The sequence below is a fragment of the Pinus tabuliformis genome, chromosome 7 (genome assembly GCF_031772625.1).
Source record: "Pinus tabuliformis cultivar Carrire ecotype Pingquan chromosome 7, CPIR1, whole genome shotgun sequence".
Classification (NCBI taxonomy): Eukaryota; Viridiplantae; Streptophyta; class Pinopsida; order Pinales; family Pinaceae; genus Pinus; species Pinus tabuliformis.
Genome location: NC_142293.1, coordinates 250,871,350 through 250,891,546, shown reverse-complemented (window position 1 = coordinate 250,891,546; position 20,197 = coordinate 250,871,350). Strand labels below are relative to the sequence as shown.

The window sequence follows — 20,197 nt, the reverse complement described above, 5'->3', positions numbered from 1 at the left end:
GAGTTAACCCTCAAGGCTACTCCCAAGCCCTTGATGCTTCTAAAGATGACATTTTTCTTCATTTCCTCTCTAGCTCTCCTCCTCTCCTCTTCATTGTCCTCTAATTCAATAGGTTTCATTTTTAATAGAGATACTCAAATTGCCAAGTATCTATATTAATTGTTCATCTTCTCATGTCTTTAGTTATGGACAATTAATTCAAACTTTTCCAATATTTAATTACAATTTTTAAAATGAAAGAAATGTCTCAGTTCTATTTCAAATGACATCTTCCCATTTAAAGGCTTTTGTTCCCTGTAAGGATTAACTCAATTATCTAGTTTCTTCTTAATTACAATTTTGTGCTTGCATTCTCTACTATTGCAAATCAAGGCTATTTGATTGGTTGTGATGGAATCTTAAACAACCCTATCAAGTCATCTATTTGTGGCAATCTATGATTGCATCTAGAGTTGCATTCCACTACAGCTTAGTATGAGGGGGATGTATGATTTCTTATGTGCTCAACGTAGAATTGACACATGTCCTTTAAATTCATATTATTAAAAATAAAAATATTTTAGTATAAAAAATATCAATGTATTAATTTTTTTTATTAAAAAAGGCTAATAATTTATAATATCAAAATAGAAGTATTTTAGTTAACAAATCTAAAAATAGTAGTTTATAATTGATTTTTTTAATAAAAATTAATAAATACAAATAAAAAAATTTGATTAATTTCTTTCTATACTTCAAAAAAGAATAAAAAAGTTTCCATATATAAATTAAGAATAATATTTTATATTAAATTATATATATATATATATATATATATATATATATATATATATATATATATATATATATAGTATTTATATTATATTTACCAGTTAGTATGAGCTTACATCCATTTAAATTTGAATCTATCATGGGCCTAGAGGATCTTATAAACCTTCTTTTTGGAGTGTAGAACTTGAGATAGAAATTTGATACATCTAGGAGCATGATGGATCGAGGTTACATGGATCTAAGTGGATATATCTCCAAATAATGGTACTTCCACTACAAAATGGAAGATCCCAAATAGGAACTACTTTTGGCATTAACTTATTGATGACTTCATTAGTGAAGATGATATTTTCTACCATTTTTATGTGTTTATCATCTCTGAAACATAATATCACATTAAAAAGTCATATATTTGATTTATATATTTAACTATAATTTATAGAAATTTTTAATATTCAAAAATATCAGTTTATGTAATGTAAAGATTTTTAACAATTATATTTATTTTCTAGAGTAATATATTTACTACTTTGTACAGTTTTTCAAATTGTACACATTAATATATTAAAAGTATAATTTACATATATAATAAATTGTTATTAATCTTCTTATTTAATTATAAAAAAAAATCTCAATATTAATCATCAATCAAAATGGGTTTTATTGTCTATTTCAAATAAATTTATACGTTCTATCCAATACCTAAATTATGGTAAACTAAATAATTAACTAATACAATCACATTAAAAATATTAATGTGGTTGACACATTTAAAGGCTTCATAAATATAACCGAAAAAAAACTATTGCAACACAAAGAATGCGTTACTAATGCACACATTTACCTAATTAACCATGTATAAAAAGGTTATGGGTCAACTTTAAATTAAGAAAAAAAGGGAATTGTAAATTAATCTTATAAATAATAATGAGGAACTTATTAGAATTGGAATAATCTCAAATCCCTAGGAAATTGGTGGCGTGTGAGCCACGTGCAACATGAATTTTTTAAATTTATTAAAAGTCATTGCAACCTAACAAACTCTTTAATACACTATATCTGTTGACGCGCATTAAGACTAACCATAAGCTGAGCATATTCCCTTGAGAATCAATGTAGACCCTCAATTTAAAAAATCAAAATCAAAATCAACAAATCCTCATCTACCTTAAGTTGAAATAAGAAATTTTGGACAATTAAAATAAAGTAGGGTAAACTAATTCTATTAATTAAACAATTAATTAATTAATTAAACAACTAATTAGTTAATTAAATAGCTAAATAAAAACCACAAAATATAAATTAGTTAAAATTGACACTAGTTCTATTCCATACCTAAATTATTATTAATTAATTAATTGAGATAAATTAAAATAAACTAATTTTATTAGTTAAATAGCTAAGCCAAAAGCCACAAAAGTGTAGATTAGTTGGCAATACCATTTATATTACTGTATATTACAATGAAAGTGACCTGACCCACTTGCCAATTCTACCCAAATAAACGGGCAAGCAGCTAACTAAGAATTGAAATGTTTGAATATCTCTATTTTGAAAAAGTTCTAACATTAACATAGATTTATAATTTCTGTAGATTTAGTTTTTGATAAAATGATGAGGATAGAGATATATAAAATAAAGTCCGTAGATTTTGGTATTGAAGATGAATCACAGTTGATGATGGGAAATAGGTTCGTAAATATTTTTTTTTGGTGTTGAAGATGAATCACAAAAATCTTCTTTTATATTATTTTCGCCAAAAATATTTTGGTAATATTTAAATTATAAATCCCAGAAATCTAAAATCAAAAATATTAATAATAATATAATATTTTGAAACTGAAGAAATCTAAAGCATCCATCCATATTACAATCATTATAAATATGGCACCATTATTGAAGTTTAGCAGATGCTAAACGGATACATAAAAAAAAATATTAATCATCAATCAAAATGGGTTTTATTGTCTATTTCAAATAAATTTATACGGTTCTATCCAATACTTAAATTATGGTAAACTAAATAATTAACTATACAATCACATTAAAAATATTAATGTGGTTGACATAGTTAAAGGCTTCATAAATATAACCAAAAAAACTATTGCAACACAAAGAATGCCTTACTAATGCACACATTTACCTAATTAACCATGTATAAAAAGGTTATGGGTCAACTTTAAGTTACGAAAAAAGGGAATTATAAATTAATGTTATAAATAGTAATGAGGAACTTATTAGAATTGGAATAATCTCAAGGAAATTGGTGCGGTGTGAGTTACGTGCAACATGAATTTTTTAAATTTATTAAAAGTCATTACAACCTAACAAACTCTTTAATACACTATAGCTGTTGATGGGCATTAAGACTAAGCTAAGAATATTCCCTTGAGAATCAATGTAGACCCTCAATTAAAAAAATCAAAATCAAAAGCAACAAATCCTCATCTACTTTAAGTTGAAATAAGAAAATTTAGACAATTATAAAATAGGGTAAACTAATTCTATTAATTAAACATTTAATTAATTAATTAAACAACTAATTAGTTAATTAAATAGGTAAATAAAAGCCACAAAATATAAATTAGTTAAAATTGAGACTACTTCTATTCCATACCTAAATTATTATAAATTAATTAATTAATTAATTGAGATAAATTAAAATAAACTAATTTTATTAGTTAAATAGCTAGCCAAAAGTCACAAAAGTATAGATTAGTTGGCAATACAATTAATATTACTGTATATTATAATGAAAGTGACCTGACCCACTTGCCAATTCTACCCAAATAACTTCCCAAAAACAGGCAAGCAGCTAACTAGGAATTGAAATGTTTGAATATCTGTATTTTGAAAAAGTTCTAAGATTAACATAGATTTATAATTTCTGTAGATTTAGTTTTTGATAAAATGATGAGGATAGATATATATAAAATAAAGTCCGTACATTTTGGTATTGAAGATGAATCACAGTTGATGATGGGAAATAGGTTCGTAAATATTTTTTTGGTGTTGAAGATGAATCACAAAAATCTTCTTTTATATCATTTTCGCCAAAAAAATATTTTGGTAACATTTAAATTATAAATCCCATAAACCTAAAATCAAAAATATTAATAATAATATAATATTTTGAAACTGAAGAAATCTAAAGCATCCATCCGTTTTAGAATCATTATAAATATGGCACCATTATTGAAGTTTAGCAGATACTAAACGGATACATAACACAGACATTCAAGAACGCTTTTCAGTTCTCTCTGAGTGCAATGTAATCTGCAAGACCCAACAAAGGTGCAGCCTTCGTTGGATCGAAACAAGATAGCTCCTCCCTACCTCTCTTCACCAATTCAACAGTAAACTCTGCTTTCTCCAAACCCATCAGCTTCGGATAAGTGGCCTTATCACTAACCAAATCTTTTCCTGCCGTCTTCCCAATTTCTTCTGACGATTTTGTGACATCGAATATGTCATCTACAACCTGGAATAGAAGCCCCACGCAACGGGTAAACCTTCGAATTCTCTCGATTTCATCCTCTGAAGCGCCACCGATAATCGCCCCACAGACAGCCGAGCACTCCAATAGCACTCCAGTCTTATGAATATGAATCCACTCCAGAGTGTGAAGGTCAACAGAAGCATCCCGCTCGCTCGCAAGATCTACACTCTGGCCACCCACAATCCCTTGAGAACCGACTGCTCTACCCAATTCAGATACCACCCTCAAAATCCGATCACTACCCACTGTTTTGCTTGTGGACACTGCAATGTGCTCAAAGGCAAATGAAAGAAGTGCATCCCCTGCAACAAGAGCGGCGCCTTCCCCGAAGACCTTATGGTTTGTAGGTTTACCTCTGCGCAAATCATCATTGTCCATGCAAGGCAAGTCATCATGAATCAAAGACATTGTGTGGATCATCTCCATTGCACACGCAGTTGGCATGGCCAGCTCCTGGGTCCCTCCCACAAGCTCACAAGCTGCAATGCACAGAACAGGACGAATCCGTTTTCCTCCGGCAAGAAGAGAATACCTCATGGATTCATATATTTTCTTGGGATGACTCAGTGGGATAGCCTTATCCAGAGCCTCATTCACTGCCAGTGCCTTGGAAAGCATGTACTCCTTGAAATCGAATTCAACAACCTTCTCCGCTTGATCAGCCAGATTACCCAACTGGACATCTGTGTTTGATGGTCTAGCAGATGATACGACCAGATGTCTGTATGACAAAAGACCACGAGCAGCCAGATGGTCGCCAATAGAAGTCCCTGATGAGTTTGAAACTCCATGAAAACGTTTTATGGGAATGGAAACTCTCCTCAAATTACATTCTTGAGAAGCAATATTCATAAAATACAGGCCATGGCAGCTAGCTGTTGCCATATTGCTGTAAGCCATGAGGTGCTATTATAAATTACTGCAGCGAAAAACAGAGATTGAAAACAGGTAAGTAGATGCAACAGAAGAATAGATGCATATGAATTCAAAGAAGTTTGTACTATTGAAAATTTGAACTTTATTTGTAGATGCCACTGTTCATAACATGTATGAGGGACGAAGAATGATCATATTAGTCAAACCTTTCCATTACCTAAGACGGGAGGTCAGTTCTCTGTCCAGAAAACAGTGAAGAAGAACTTGGTTGCGTGCTTGTTTGGGGGCGCGCATGACATTCATTTAAAGAGTGTTTGGGCATAATGCCAATCACAAACGACAAAGGTTATAGATGCCGATTAGGGAATTGTTGCCCAACTGCTTTTGGGTTAGTTAATTTTAATACAAAATGTTAGGCTATGAAAGGCGAAAGGTAGAAGAGCCAATGAGGAGACAGATCAGGATTGAGAGTGGGTATAACTTATTATAATAAAATTATTTTAAATAAGAATAAAATTTTATAGGATTGAGAGTGGGTATAACTTATTATAATAAAATTATTTTAAACCAGAATAAAATTATTTTAAAAATGTTTAGGTTTGTGATTACAATTATTTTTAGTTAGTTAGAGTATTTTTTTGTTATATGTGGGAAAATTTATCATAATTTAGTTGTTAAATCAGTGGTGAGGACAGTTATTTCTAGTTGCTAATCACAAACGCAGATTCATCATGGTTATTCAAAGAAAACCACGTCACCTATAATAATCGGCTAGTGGTCGGTAAGGGGGCAGGCTTTCACTCCTACCAAGTGCCTCTGGTGGTCTGTAAGGGGGCATTTTTGAATAACTGGCTGGTGGTCCATAAGGGGGCAGGCTTGAATAATAGACTAGTGGTCCGTAAGGGGCAGGGTTTCACTCCTACCAAATTCCTTTCATCGCGATTATTCAAAGAAAACCACGCCACCTAGAATAACCCGCTGGTTGTCCGTAAGCGGGTAGGCTTTCACTCCTACCAAATGCCTCTGGTTGTCCATAAGGGGGCAGGCTTGAATAACCGGCTAGTGGTCCGTAAGGGGACAGGCTTTCACACCTACCAAATGCCTTTCATCACGGTTATTCAAAGAAAACCACGCCACCTAGAATAACCAGTTGGTGGTTCGTAAGGGGGCAGGCTTGAACTCCTACCAAATGCCTCTAGTGGTCTGTAAGGGGGTAGGCTCCTTGAACTCCTACCAAATGCCTCTAGTGGTCTGTAAGGGGGCAGGCTTGAATAACCAGCGGGTGGTCCGTAAGGGGGCAGGCTTTCACTCCTACCAAATGCCTCTGATGGTCCGTAAGAGGGCAGGCTTTCACAATTGTCAGATGCCTCTTAGTCGTTAACATGTTTCATTAAGATGATAAAATTATTTTAAATGATGCTTAGGTGTGTGAAGACAACCATTTTTAGTTAAAGTGAATGTATTCTCTTATGTTTTGTTGTTGGAGTGAATGTGTGTACTTTTTTTATTAAAGAAAAAATGATAAAGAGAAAAGAATCTTTTTGAAATTTTTGTGGATTGTTTTATATGATGTGATATGATTAAATGATATATTTAATAATGATTGGATTTTTAGTTCAATAATAAATTTTATATGAGGTTTATTTAATGAAAAGATATTAATTTTTATGTAATTAACTAGTATAACTATATTAAAAATATTAATGTGGTTGCTATAGTGTAAGGCTTCGTAAATATAACAAAAAAAGCTATTGAAATACAAAGAATGTCTTACCAATGCACATATTTACTTGATTAACCATGTATAAAAAGATTATGGGTCAACTTTAACTTGGAAAAAAAAAAATACACATCTTATTGTAAAATGGACCATTTTGCTAAATAAAAATTGCTTATATATTAATTTCCTCATATAATTAGAATATTAATTTATTAAAATTGGAATCATTTCAAATCCCTAGGAAATTTGTGGGTGAGGAGCCATGTGGCACGAATCTAATTTAACTTGAGAAAAAAAAGGAATTGTGCATCTTATTGTAAAATGAACCATTTTTCTAAATAAAATTTGCTTATATATTAATTTCTCCATCTAATTAGAATATGAATATGTTAGAATTGGAATAATCTCAAATCCTTAGGAAATTGGTGGGCAGGGAGCCACGTGGAAAAAATATAATTTATTAAATTTATTAAAACTCAATGCAACCTAACAAACTCTGTAACACACTAGAGTCATTGATAAACATTAAGACTAAGCATATGTTGAGCATATTCCATTGAGAATCAATCTAGGTAGTCAATTAAAAAAAATAAAATTAAATTGAAATTAAATTGAAATAAGAAGCCTTAGGCAATTAATGTTAAAGATACCATAAAAGAATTATAAATATTAATTATAATTGGATTTTAATTATAAAAACATAATCAAAATCATACCTCAATGTATCTTAGGGGATATTATTGCATCTACATCTGCCAATCCATATTAGCATGATACAACATCTCAAGCATACTAGCTCATACATGGATATCATAACCATAACAATAATTATCTAACATGTGTGCATAATAACATATAGGCAACTAATACTCATGCATAACAATATGCATTACCCTGAGGTCCAATGCTGCAACCTGCCTCTGATACCACCTTGTAACACCCCACCCCATATTTACCCACTTTTACAATCTCTCTAGTGTAATCATAAGCTGAGAGTTACTATGACAAAACCATACATCCAAGTTCCAGTTATGGAGGTAGGGTTTGGTAACAAAAAACCTACCAATACCTCTCAGGGACACTTGATTACCCAGATGTCATACAACATCCGCTGTTGATCTAACCTTGAGTTCAAACTTCTTTCTACCTAACCTCATAGCCCATAAAAACACATGCCAAGTTTTGCATGCTACCAGAAGGCTCCATCTGCATGGGCAAACCTTCCTTCATATGCTTGCAGCCAAATTTTCCTATTTCATAGGGTGCGGCTAGAAACACCAATCCATATTTTTAGGATCAGTTTTAAGTCAACCGCCCAAAATTCTCCAAAATCACCTTAATCACCTATAGGAGTCATTACTCATAATTATTGACTCAATTCCTACTCAAACTTATCAAGTACATGAAAATCATTTAGACAAACACTTTGCATTCAAGGTACCCATAGGCCATAAATGCATACTTTCATTAGAGAATCACCAAGGAGGTCCGTTTCCCTCTCTTACTAGATGCAATAACATACAATAGCCTATGCAATCATATCAAGTAGCTAAGAAATAATTAAACCATGGAATGGATCAATAATAAGAGAACACCATAAAACAGGAAATATATCATGCATGTAACCAACATTTAACCATAATAGAACCATGACAAACCAATCATAAAATCAGAATGTGTGCTCATTAATCTCAATAAGAATAAACACATTAATATATATGCAAATTCCAACCAAGTTGGGGAATTCCACTTACCACCCAACCATAGATTGAGCTGAACCAAATCTCTCTTTTAGCCAATCACCCCCATTCCATATTCCAAGCATGAATGTGGGATCTCATGGGATAAACAAAAAAAAAACCAATGAGGTAATCCAGAGGATAAACCACCTCAACCCTCAACCATAGTGGTTTCACCTAAACCAATCCAAAAATCACCAAACCAACACAAGCTTGGATGCCTCGGAAATTCTTCACCATACCCATAGGAATTTTCTTGTCTCCACCCACCTCTCAAGGGCTTCCTAGAGAAAATCATTCGCACCCCCAACCCTTGGGATTTTCCTAATGCCACCTCACCTGGATCCAAAATATTTCGACAATCCAAATCTCAACCAAGAATGAATCCCATCCCACCATAGCTATCTAGGAAATGGCAAGGCAAGGCTAAACTTGTTGTCAATCCAGGAAAATCCCATGCCATTGATAGAAAAATAACATGTAAACCAAATGCATGCACCATGCATTCCAATCCCAACAATGAAATCACACATGAAACTTGTTACATGCAAAATCTTCATGTTGTAGATGCTCCTCCAATATTTTCCTTGTGCTCCCTTGCTTTCCTTTCCTTTTCCTTTGCTTGCTTGCTTGTTTCCAAGTGCTCTCTCTCTTATCCTAGAGATTTATTTCTGAAAGTGATCAAAACCTAGAATTGACAATAGTTTTCAAGTGTTTATGTAATGTCTTTTTACCCTTGATATCTAGTGTCTCTTCCTTTCCTTTTTCCTTTTTTCTTTCATTTTCCTTCATTTTCTCTCTAATTACCTTGCATGCATATTCTCGTCTCTTCATCTTCCTTTTCTCCTATTTTCCTTTATTCCTTATGTTAAATTTATGTTTATTGCCTTTTTCCTTTGCTAATGCCAATGCCAATTTCCATAGCCAATAATTAACCACAAGTGATACCCACTATAATTTTTGTTCCCTCCATTCATATTGGAATACGTGTCCCATAACCTTGGTCTTATTTTTTCCTTTAATGTCATTTATTACATGAAACTTTAACACGAGGTTGTGGCAGTAGTCTAGGAGGGGGCTGAAAAAACAAGTGTTAGTACCACTAAGAAGTTGATGGAAAGTGTTCTCTTATTCCTACATAAACAAATCAGCTCACAAACCTACTTTTAATTTAAATCTCTCTCCCAAAAAAAAAACTAAACTAAGACTTTCTATGCTTGACATGAACCCCTGCATTGTTATCCTCATTAATCGATTGTGTTGTAACAGTAGGAGGTTGTTGATAACATTGGATAAATGGGATTTGTTAATTATATGTGTATGAATGGCAGAGAAAACATTCAAATGAGTTGAGTTTAAAGGCAAAGTTAAACACTAGAAGGAACTATGTTGAGTGCTTTCCTTCGAATTGAGAAACAACCAAATAGTTCAACTTAAAGTTATGATTTGCAGTAGCTTGAATTTATGATCTAATATGTTTTTCTTGTGATATGAAGTGACTTGCAACTGCATATTTCACCTCATGAACAAAACTATTGATAGAAGTATGATTTAAAATTGTTGAGAATTTCCTTATGATGAATCTCATGAAAAATTCATGTGCTTATGATGAAGGAAAATCATGGAACCTCCAACACGAGCATATGAGGATGACTGTAGGACAAATAGAACTAGCTTAAATATATCAAAGTGCATAGTGGCGCACTAGTGATGATGAATCGAGGAAAAGGGTGAGGTTATCAAGTTGGATTGGGTGCAGTAAAAGCACCAGAAACTACAAAGGATCCATTGAAATATGGTTGAGCTAATGAATTGATGCTCATTGAGTTGCTAGGAAAGAAATTGTGTATGAAAAATGTAATTGTAAACTAAGTTGTATTTATAAAGATCATTTTGATTTATGGTTGGGTCAAGCATGTTTGTATTTGTGTTCAAATAGAACACCGAGGAGGGTGCTCCTCCAAGGGGGTGGAGTTTGTGACAACCCCTTTGAAATAATCCCCTATTGTAGCCATTTTGTCTAATTAAAATGGCCAAGAATTGGGACACGTATTTCAGAGCTTGGGGAGGGAGATTGCTTGGGAAAATGGAGGAAGTTAGTCATTAATTACATTCATGGAGGTTGACTTGTACGCCTTGAATGGGTTGACTACATCATTAATTTCAACTAGAGAAGAGAGGACAAGAACCATACTCATCTCAGACAAATTCACAAGAAAAAAGGGACAAGGAAACTGAGACTGGGTTGAGCTAGCAGACAGGAGGTAGTCTGAGGACATCCGAAAGAGCATCATGGGAGCATCTAACATGATACCACCCCCATGACCACATGCAATTGGAACATAACCAACAGTCGAAGACAAGGAGAGGGGCCTAGGCAAAGGCACAATGACAGAACGACATATGGTTGCAACAATGGTAGTGGAAGCCGCAAAGAAACTTCTGAATGATGGGGAAGGAATTGATTCATTCATTCACAAAGGGAATTCATTGATGAATGGAAATGAATTCAGGAATCAAGGAATGGATTCAATCATGGAGGGGGCAAAAATTCCTCACGATAGGAGGAATAAGAAAAGATAATATGCAAAGAGAGTTTGAGAGGATGGAGTTCACTCTAGTGATATCCCAGTTGAGGAAGCCTAGCCTTGGCTTGTTGAATGAAATTTATAAAGCAATGGTTTTCCTAACGACTAATTAACCCACTAGAAGTGGTTTTCCTTAGGACTGATGAACCCACTGGGAAGCTTGTGGATTGATAAACCTACTTGTCAAGAGAGAAACACCCATGTACTTGGGGGGTTGATGAACCAATGGGTATAGCCGTGGGGTTGATAACACTCATGATTTCCATAATTGATGAACTACTTGGAGAAGTGTTTTTATGCTCCTAAAGTATCTTATCCAACTAACGAACCTTCCAATGTTAAAATGAAACTCTTCTCTTGAAATCGAGTTGTGACTCCCTATGCTTGTAAAGAACCTTGTGTTGATGATGACTAAGTTAAAATCCTTGTGGTATAATAGTAGAGAGTTGTTGAGAACACCCAAAGAAAACATGTTCCCTGTATTTGACTTCCTGATTAGTTTGTGGGTAGAGGTGGATTGACCTGTGGAGGCCATGTTTCAATTGGTAGCATTGATTTTATTCCCTTGAGCACTCTTCCTCAAGCTTTGAAATCTCGCTTGGGGGTGATTTGATGCAAGAAAGGTTGCAATACAAGCCAATCTAACATTGGGCAGAGAGTTAGAGTCCTAATCTCAGTTGTCAGGTCCTTCATTATAAGATAAGTGCATATTTGCTATACGTGCAACTAAATTTTATATATATATATATACTTATTGTGCTATTTAAATGCCATTTTGAATGTGAAGAATGTTAGTTTTATGTCTGAATAGGAAATGTTGATTTCCTGTGTAATCTCTAAGGAATGGTTTAAATTCTTGTGTTTATTTTGAATGTCAAATTGGCTTAACTACTTGATCCAAAATGGATCCTAAAACTCTCCAAGTCTTCATGAACTCTCTATAATTTATGCCAAAGATTAAAAATCTTGTGAAGATCAAGCTTATTAGAGGAATCCTCATGACAGTTGCTAACTGCGATCAGCGTGGATCAATGAGGGTTGTCGATCAAGCGCAGACAATGGTAACACATGCTGTCGCGAATTAGCAAAGTCAGCAATGGTTTGAGTCAACAGGGGAGGAATCTGATATTGCAGGGCAAACCCCTCAAAGATGGACAGCCCTGAAAATCATGAAATGCACCAGAAAGTGTTTTGGCTCCGTCCGAGGCGAGATTCCACAAAAACTAACAAGATATTAGAAGGGCTTCGAGCGGTAAGAAGTTTAGACCGAGTCTCGCCCAATGCCACACAGCGAGTGACACGCGTCCGACGGAAGAGAGAGAAAATTGCTCACATCGAACGGGTAAATGTCGAGCAAGTTATCCACCCGATATGTGCAATGACCGTAGGATCTGGAGGGTCCAGATCAACGGCAGAGATGCGACCCGATGGATGACCGGATTTAACAAAGTTATAAAGCAGATTGTGTTGGATTTTGAAGTCCGACGTGGACGATGAGTTGGTAGAGATTCATGTTTCGCAGGCATTCTTGGAGTAAATAAAAATAATGGCCATTTCAAACGATCGAGTGTTTCCAGTGAAGCTGACATGCTCATCCATTAAAGGAATAGGTAGCCACCTCCCTATAAGGCGTTATGCAGTTATTGTAATCGCCGAACGAAGGGATTTGAATGGATGGAGGCAAGGAACTAGAAAACCGAGAAGCGGAAACGATCAGTCAAGAAGAAGATTGGCTTTAAAGCCACAGACTGATAGAGAGCAGGGGGGAGCAGCCCAGGAGGCAGTAAGCAGACCTAGAAGCAGAGAAACCAGAGCCGAGCTGACCTAAAGAAGCAAAGGCAGCAAGTGAACCAGTGTTAAGACAAAGACAGAGAGAGTACTCCAGAGAGTCTGTGTACTCCAGAGAGACTTGGGGGATCCAAGTACAATCCTACTGATTGTATCTGTTGTGTGAGACCCAAATTGAGCTCACTATAATAGGCAGAGCCACCAGAGGTTGGAAGCAGAGCCGCAGAGCCAGAGAGCTCTAATAGACTTCTAAAGAGCCACGACGCTACAGTGAATTTACAGCACAACAGGAGATTGAATGACCGAGCTAGAGAGAGTACTCTAGAGAGTCTGTGTACTCCAGAGAGACTTGGGGGATCCAGGTACAGTCCTACTGATGTATCTGTTGTGTGAGAATTCAATTGAGCTCACTGTAACAGGCAGAACCACCAGAGGTAGGAGGTAGAGCCGCAAAGCCAAAGAGCTATAATAGACTTCTAAAGAGCCACGAGGCTACAGTGAAGTTGTAGCACAACAGGAGATTGAATGATCGAGCTGTGGCTGGTTTTCTGAGGTGTGTCAAAGACAAGAGAAGGAGTTCCAAAGACAAATGCAGAATTTTGAGGGAGTCAGAGAAGCCGAAAGCTTGAGAAGCTCAGAGCACTGACTGAAGGAGTCAAGTCCAGAGAAGCCTAGACCTGTCTGCAGAACAGGGACAGCCAAGGGTAAGATGGCATTCTAAGCCCATTGGTCTAGCTGTAAACCAATGGAGTTAAGTGTAGCACTTGAAAAAGAATTGTAGCCATAATCCCAGAGAGTCTAATCGAGTTGATTAGAGCTCAAGGAGACGTAGCCCAAGATATCAGGGTGAACTCCATATTATATTGTTGTCTTATGGGCTTTGTTGAATTGTTTCTTTATTTACTGTTATTTGTGTTTCACATCAGAATAAGAAAATGAACATAAGCACTCAACAGCTAAAAGCAAATACAAGCTTACACCTATATTTTCAAGCATTTCTTAATTCTCCATTGGTTAATCATTAAGATTTGGGAAAATTTAAAACTTTGGAAGTGGGAGAGGTTATTATAAGTTAGACAAGAAGCCTAAGATCCCCATTTTCAAATCAGGTGGTATCAAAGCTTAAGATTGATTAACCCCACCTTCAAAGAAGGTTGTATCAGAATGCTTGATTGACAGGGCAAAAATTTCTTGTCTAAAAGGTGTTTGGACAGTCAAGGATTGATTGCCTCATTGATTGTATGCTTGGTTGCAGATTGACTATTGTTTGAGTTTGCAGAGGTGAAGGGAAAGTTATTGATAGCTCAGTCCAGGAAGGACAAGAAGGAAGAAGGGATGAAGGCATTCTTCTATCCCAAAGGACCTCAGGGCAATCCTTGAAGCACAAAAGGTTGTTGCAAGAGGTTACTGAATAAGCTCTTTAATAATATTGTTTGAAGTTCCTTTGTGCACTTTGAAAATGACAACTTCTACAAGTGAGTTCTCAAATTCTTCTTGCTCCACAAGTTCCTTTAATGGAGACATGAAGCAAGACTTGTCCACCATGATGGATATGGTGAGAGAAATGTATGAGGAGGGAAGGAAGAACAACATACTTAGAGAGCAGTTGAATTCCATGGAGGAAGAGAAGCGGATGCTTTCTGGCAAATTGTAGGAAATGGAGAGACAACTTCATATTGCAAATGTGAACCTGAAAAGGATGCATGAGTTGGAGTCACAACTCTTTGTTGCCAAAGAAGCTTTGGCCAAGTATCAGCTTGAAGAATAGGTAAACCATTCCTGTTTGTCTTCAAATTCTTCTAAGAATGCTTATATTGGTTCTTTTGAAAAATTTACCAGAGGCATAGGTTCGAAGCTAATGTCCAAGATGGGCTATGAACGAAAAGGATTGGAAAAACATGCACAAGGTATTGTTGAACCAAAAATGGTTGAGGAAAGGCCTAAGTATTTGGGTCTTGGCTATGGACAGTCTTATGGAGAGAGTTCCAAAACTGCCATGAAGGCCATTGAAATAGTTCCAAAAAGGAGTTTCATTGTAGGTCCTATACCTTAGAAGTGTGACGATTGTATTTAGGAGGAATGCAATAGCTCAAAACATCATTCACATGATGCAGGTGTTCAGAAGCACACACTTGAACCAAAGAGTTGTGGAAACTCTGAAAGCCTTGAAGAAAGTGATGGTGTTCCAAAGGGAGCCACTTCTTCATTTCCTTCACCTCCTCATGAAGGAAATAAAGGTGAAAGAGGCAGATATAAATCTGGTTCTAAAAACATTCATTTTGATTTTGTAAAGCATGGAAAAATAATTGCATGTTCCTTTTGTGGTTTGGATAACCATTATGTTTCTAGATGTTGGAAGAGGATGGCCACATACAGGAAACTTTTGAAGGAAAAGAAGCAAGCAGCCAAAGGTCCACAAGACAAGGAAAATCATGCTGTCAAAAGGATGCACATGTGTTGCACTTACTTCCATAAGCAAGGGCATATTGTGGAAAGGTGTTGGATTTCGAATCTAGCACTGCTTCCACCAAAGCTGAAGGATAAGGTGGAAAAAGAAAATGGAAGGGATGGAAATAAAGATTGATGCAGGAGCATCTAGACCTAGCCACCAATGTGATGGAGTGGTCACATGTTGTGGCTAATACAAGTTTGGTGGAAGACTTGGTTGTTAAATTTTTATTAATTTCAAATAAATGTAAGTAGTTAAGAGTGGCCTAATTCTGAACAGAAATTGGGAATAAATGGCAAATGATCCTCCCTGCGTGGAGATCAAGCTAAGTAGTCTAGTTTGTTTAGATTAGGATAGGATTTGAATTCTACATGTATAATTTATTCCTCCAAATGTGGAGGAGATGGTTAACTTAGCATATATTCAATCTCCTTTGTTTTCTAAAGGGGATACGAGAGGAGAGACAAAGAGAGGAATCAAGGCCTTTGTAAGCTTATGAGGCGCATAGGAGGAAAAAGGCCGCTAAATAGAATAATCTGGCCAGAGAATGCAGAGAACCCAATATAGCTTTGCATTTATGTTTTGAACACAGAGGATTGATTTTTAGGGTTGGACTATGTAATTGATCGCATTTCTTTTGATACAGAGATGTTTAGTGTTGTAATCTGATCAAAACCGAGTTTCTGTAATCGATTCCTTGTGAATAAACTCAGTGTTGCATGTATAACTATACAACCGGCCCGTGGAGGCCTGAAGACTTGTTTTTCTCTGTATGTGGATGATTTATGGCATTGATTCTGTGTTTTCATACATGACCATAGAAATTCCGCTAACTAAGGCAAACTTCGTGTAATTTGGGTCCGCAAGCAGAAAATCCATTTACACAGAGAAATAGCGCAAAACCACTAAGCAAAACGATACATCGGACTTGAAAATTTATTCGCAAGAGCTTTGGGCCTATCGGGTCTGATATATAGATCGCATCACATCGGAGGAAGGGAACCGACTTGGGAAGTCAGCGAATTTCGATATCGCAACCCAACTGGACCCGAAACAGTATAGGGATGATTGGATAGCCTTTCGGATCTGCAAAGGGCTATCACATCGGAGGTTTTGAAGCAGGGGTTGTATATTGTTAAGCACCATTACAGATCGCCGATAGAGATTAGCGATAATCGCACGGACCCCCGCTAAGGAATAGCGCCGATATATGGGACCATTGAGACTACCGATTGTTGATATTGTGATCTAATATGAGCCGTCTGGTCGACCAAATTTAGATCTGCGGCAAAAGCACATATAATTGTTTAAAAGGAGCTAAAGCATTGTTTTAACAGTTTGAGAAGTATTTTGGTCCCGAAAGGGAAAAAGCCATGTTTAAGCCATTTTGAAGGCATTTCGGTTCCGATAGGGGAAGGGCCTGTATTTTGTGGAGCAAGGGTGTAAAGCGGGGTGATTTGAGTTTTTAAGGCTAAATGTCTGTAAACCAATTTCGATATGCATACATGTGGGCATGAAGTTTTAAAGGGTTGTTATCAAGGGAATTTTATGTCCCGATAAGGTATATTTGTGTGGCAGCCTTAGGGTTGCATCATTTTTGGTATCAAAGCAGGAAAAGGAAGAAATTTCTTGTGAAGAGATGTTTGCATATGAAGATTTAAGACTATAGAGGTATGGAAACAGTATCATGTTGAATGAATTAAGTTTGGCACCGGATTACAATAGTGAACTGTAGAAGAACTTTTGGGGAAGTTCTTAGAGATTGTAGTAGAACTTGCAAATGCAAGAGACAGGGGAAATCCATTCAAAACACAGGTGATAGCATAAGAAAGTGTGAAGACTGCAGCAATATAGACCAAGAGAAGCTGTGAGAGAAGAACCAGATGTGTTCTTAAAAGCAGAGCAAGGAAAGCACTCATAAGTGGCAGTGAACCTGAAGAATCCAACAAGAGATTCGACAGAGAGGACAGCTGAAGTGTTCTCGAAAGAGAGAGTGAGAGATTGTAGAATCCTAGAGGGAGCAAAGGTGTTGCTTAAGAGAAGGTTCCAGATAGAGGATCGTGCTTACCAAAAGACTGAGTGAGGAGAGCTTAGTGAGGTAAGATCGCAGTAAGGAGGACTTGTTGTTGCAGAGACTTATTGCAGAGGAGTGAGGAGCTCATGGAAAGAGAGGAGAAGAAGATGACTACATATAGTCATAGCAGAGGTTTAGAAAGAAGCCACAGTAGAAGGAAAGATGCCAAAGCAAATGGCATGAGGATGATTCAAGAAGAGTTTGACAGAGAGAAAGCTGAGATAGATTTCCAGATTGGAATATTGATGGAGATGTTGCAGAGAAGTGTTGAAGACCAGAAGAATGGTTGGACCATGAGGAAAAGAGTAAAGTGGCAAATGCTACAAGAAAATAGAAATAAACAAGTGAAGTTAGAGATAATAGAAGAATTGAGAAAGATTGAGCAAATATTGAGTGCTCAAGAGGAATTGGAGGAACTCAGAGAAGTAGAAGCAAAAATGGAAGTTTCCATTTGTAGACCAAAACAAGGTGAAATGTTGGGTGAAGAGGATAATGAGAGATCAGCTGAAGATCTCATGGACTATTGGCATAGTCCAGAACAATTTGAAGATATGTTGACAAGGGAAGCAGATGAGGCAATGAAGCCTTGTGATTTTAATTCTCATAGTTTGTGTATGTTTGCAGGATATGCAAAGGATGATGGACAGTCTGGTGAAACTGTCACAAATAGGAATGAATCTCTTGAGGTGAAGTATGATGGAGAATCCCTTTTATAGGAAGAAGGTGTTGATCTATTGCAGCAGAAGGAGTTCATAGATGAAATCCTGTTTGGTGTGAAATAGTCAGATGAGGTTGATATAGACCAGAAATCTAATGACAATTCCATAGTGGTACTGCAAGAAGGTAAACCAATGAATTTGTTTTATGGAATTGATGAAATATGCTTGCAATATGATAATGTAGAAAACAAGCCAACTCAGGAGGATTGCCAAGAAAAGAATGAAGCTGAGAATGGAAATTGTGATGAACTGCTGGAGAGATTTCACAAGGAAATAGAATTCTTGGAGAGATTACTCAAGGAACCTGAAGGAGAAATGAAGCTTACAGAATCTGATGGAGAAACAGGTGTGGAAGAAAACATTAATAAATATGATGCTGAAATCAGAGAAATTGAGCAGAGATTATTTGAAGGTACGATGAAACATCAGGAGAAACAAGGAAGTTATGTCCTCAAAGACATGAAGGAGACAGAAATATTAACTCAGCAAGATGAATATGGAAGGAACTAGCAATTTGGAAGGGATGATCGTCTACATGAGAGTGAATTTGAGGAAGGAATTAAATTGCAAAAGTATAGAAATTGGCAATAGAATGAAGAACCAAAGATTAGTCTAGTAGTACAAAGAAAGAAAAGTGAAGACTTAAGATACAGATGGAGAATGAAGAAAAGGGTCAAGTGGAAGCTATTGCAAGAAAGGTGGAATGGCAAGCTCATGAACAAGTTTAGGGAACTTGAACAAATTCATATTGATTTGTTAAAGAAGGAAAGACTCAAAGAAATGGAGTCACAGCAAGAAGGATCTACTGAAATCCAAAAGATCTATGATGGAGGATTGGTGCTTGAAGCATCAAAAGAAGATGAAAGGTATTGTATTTTGAAAACTGAAAGTTGTTGTGTGTTTGCAGGTCATATAGACTTGAGGAAAGACAAGCAGTTATTAGAAACTATTATATTAACAGATGGAGAGATGACTACTCATAGTCATATGCAGAATAAGGAGGGAAGTTACAACCAAGTCCAGTAAGATGTCCAGTCAGATGACATCAAAAGGATAAGTCAAAAGGAGGATGGAAAAAGAATTATTGAAATCAAAGGATACATTGAGGTAAGGAAACTGTTTAGTGTTGGCATAAGTGAAGGAAACTCACATAATTATGTGATGCAGAGGGAAAAGTAGTTGTTAAACATAGCTGTAGTAAATTATGTAGATATTAGAAAACTGTTTAAAACTGAAGCTAAAAGAGGAAAGCTATTGAATATTGATATAGAAGACTTTGTAGATATTAAACAGTCATTGAGGATCATTGACCTTGAATAAAGCCAAAGTAAAGAAGGATTAAAGACAGATATTGCGGACAACGCAGTTAGTGAAGATTGTGTAGAACTTTTGAGAGAACTTCCAAATGAGATGGAAAATTTGTGGCATAAGTCAAGTCCTTTGAAGAGGAAGCAAGGTAAAGTATTTTTGTTTAATGAATTGCTTGAATCTGATGAAGATTTACATACAGGAAGAAGGCAATTTGAAGTCAATTTGAACCAAGAAGTTAATTCTGAAGAACAAATCAAATTAATGAAGGGTGAGATTAGAAAGTCTCATAATGATGAAATGTTGTTGAATCTACAGTATGAAACTGCTGAACTGGAGATGAGTACACGAAATAATAGTAACAGAATTACTATTATACCACAAAAATTTATTGATGAAGAAAAGGTTGGAAGTGACATTTCAGGGGTAGACAAGTATAATGCCATAATCCTTGGGAGTGAAAAAATGAAGTTACTGGAGGAAGAAATATTCCAAGTAGCTAAACAAGCATGAAGAATGTTGAATTTTCAAGAAATTTGTGGAGTTACAGGTATGTTGGAATTTGAAGTAAGGAATGTGTTACACAAAAATATCATCACTATGATTATTTACAGTCAGTATTGGGTCTATCATCACTTGTACTGTCCTCCTAAGCAAGTCTAAGAC

The 20,197-nt window shown here is 35.8% G+C and overlaps 1 protein-coding gene across 1 annotated transcript; it reads right to left on the bottom strand.

The window, feature by feature from the left end:
• Positions 1-4,021: 4,021 nt before the first annotated feature.
• Positions 4,022-5,170, bottom strand: LOC149246791 (geranylgeranyl pyrophosphate synthase, chloroplastic-like). Its single transcript, XM_089455753.1, has one exon. It carries the CDS (start codon positions 5,168-5,170, stop codon positions 4,022-4,024), a length of 1,149 nt encoding a protein of 382 aa, XP_089311879.1.
• Positions 5,171-20,197: the final 15,027 nt, after the last annotated feature.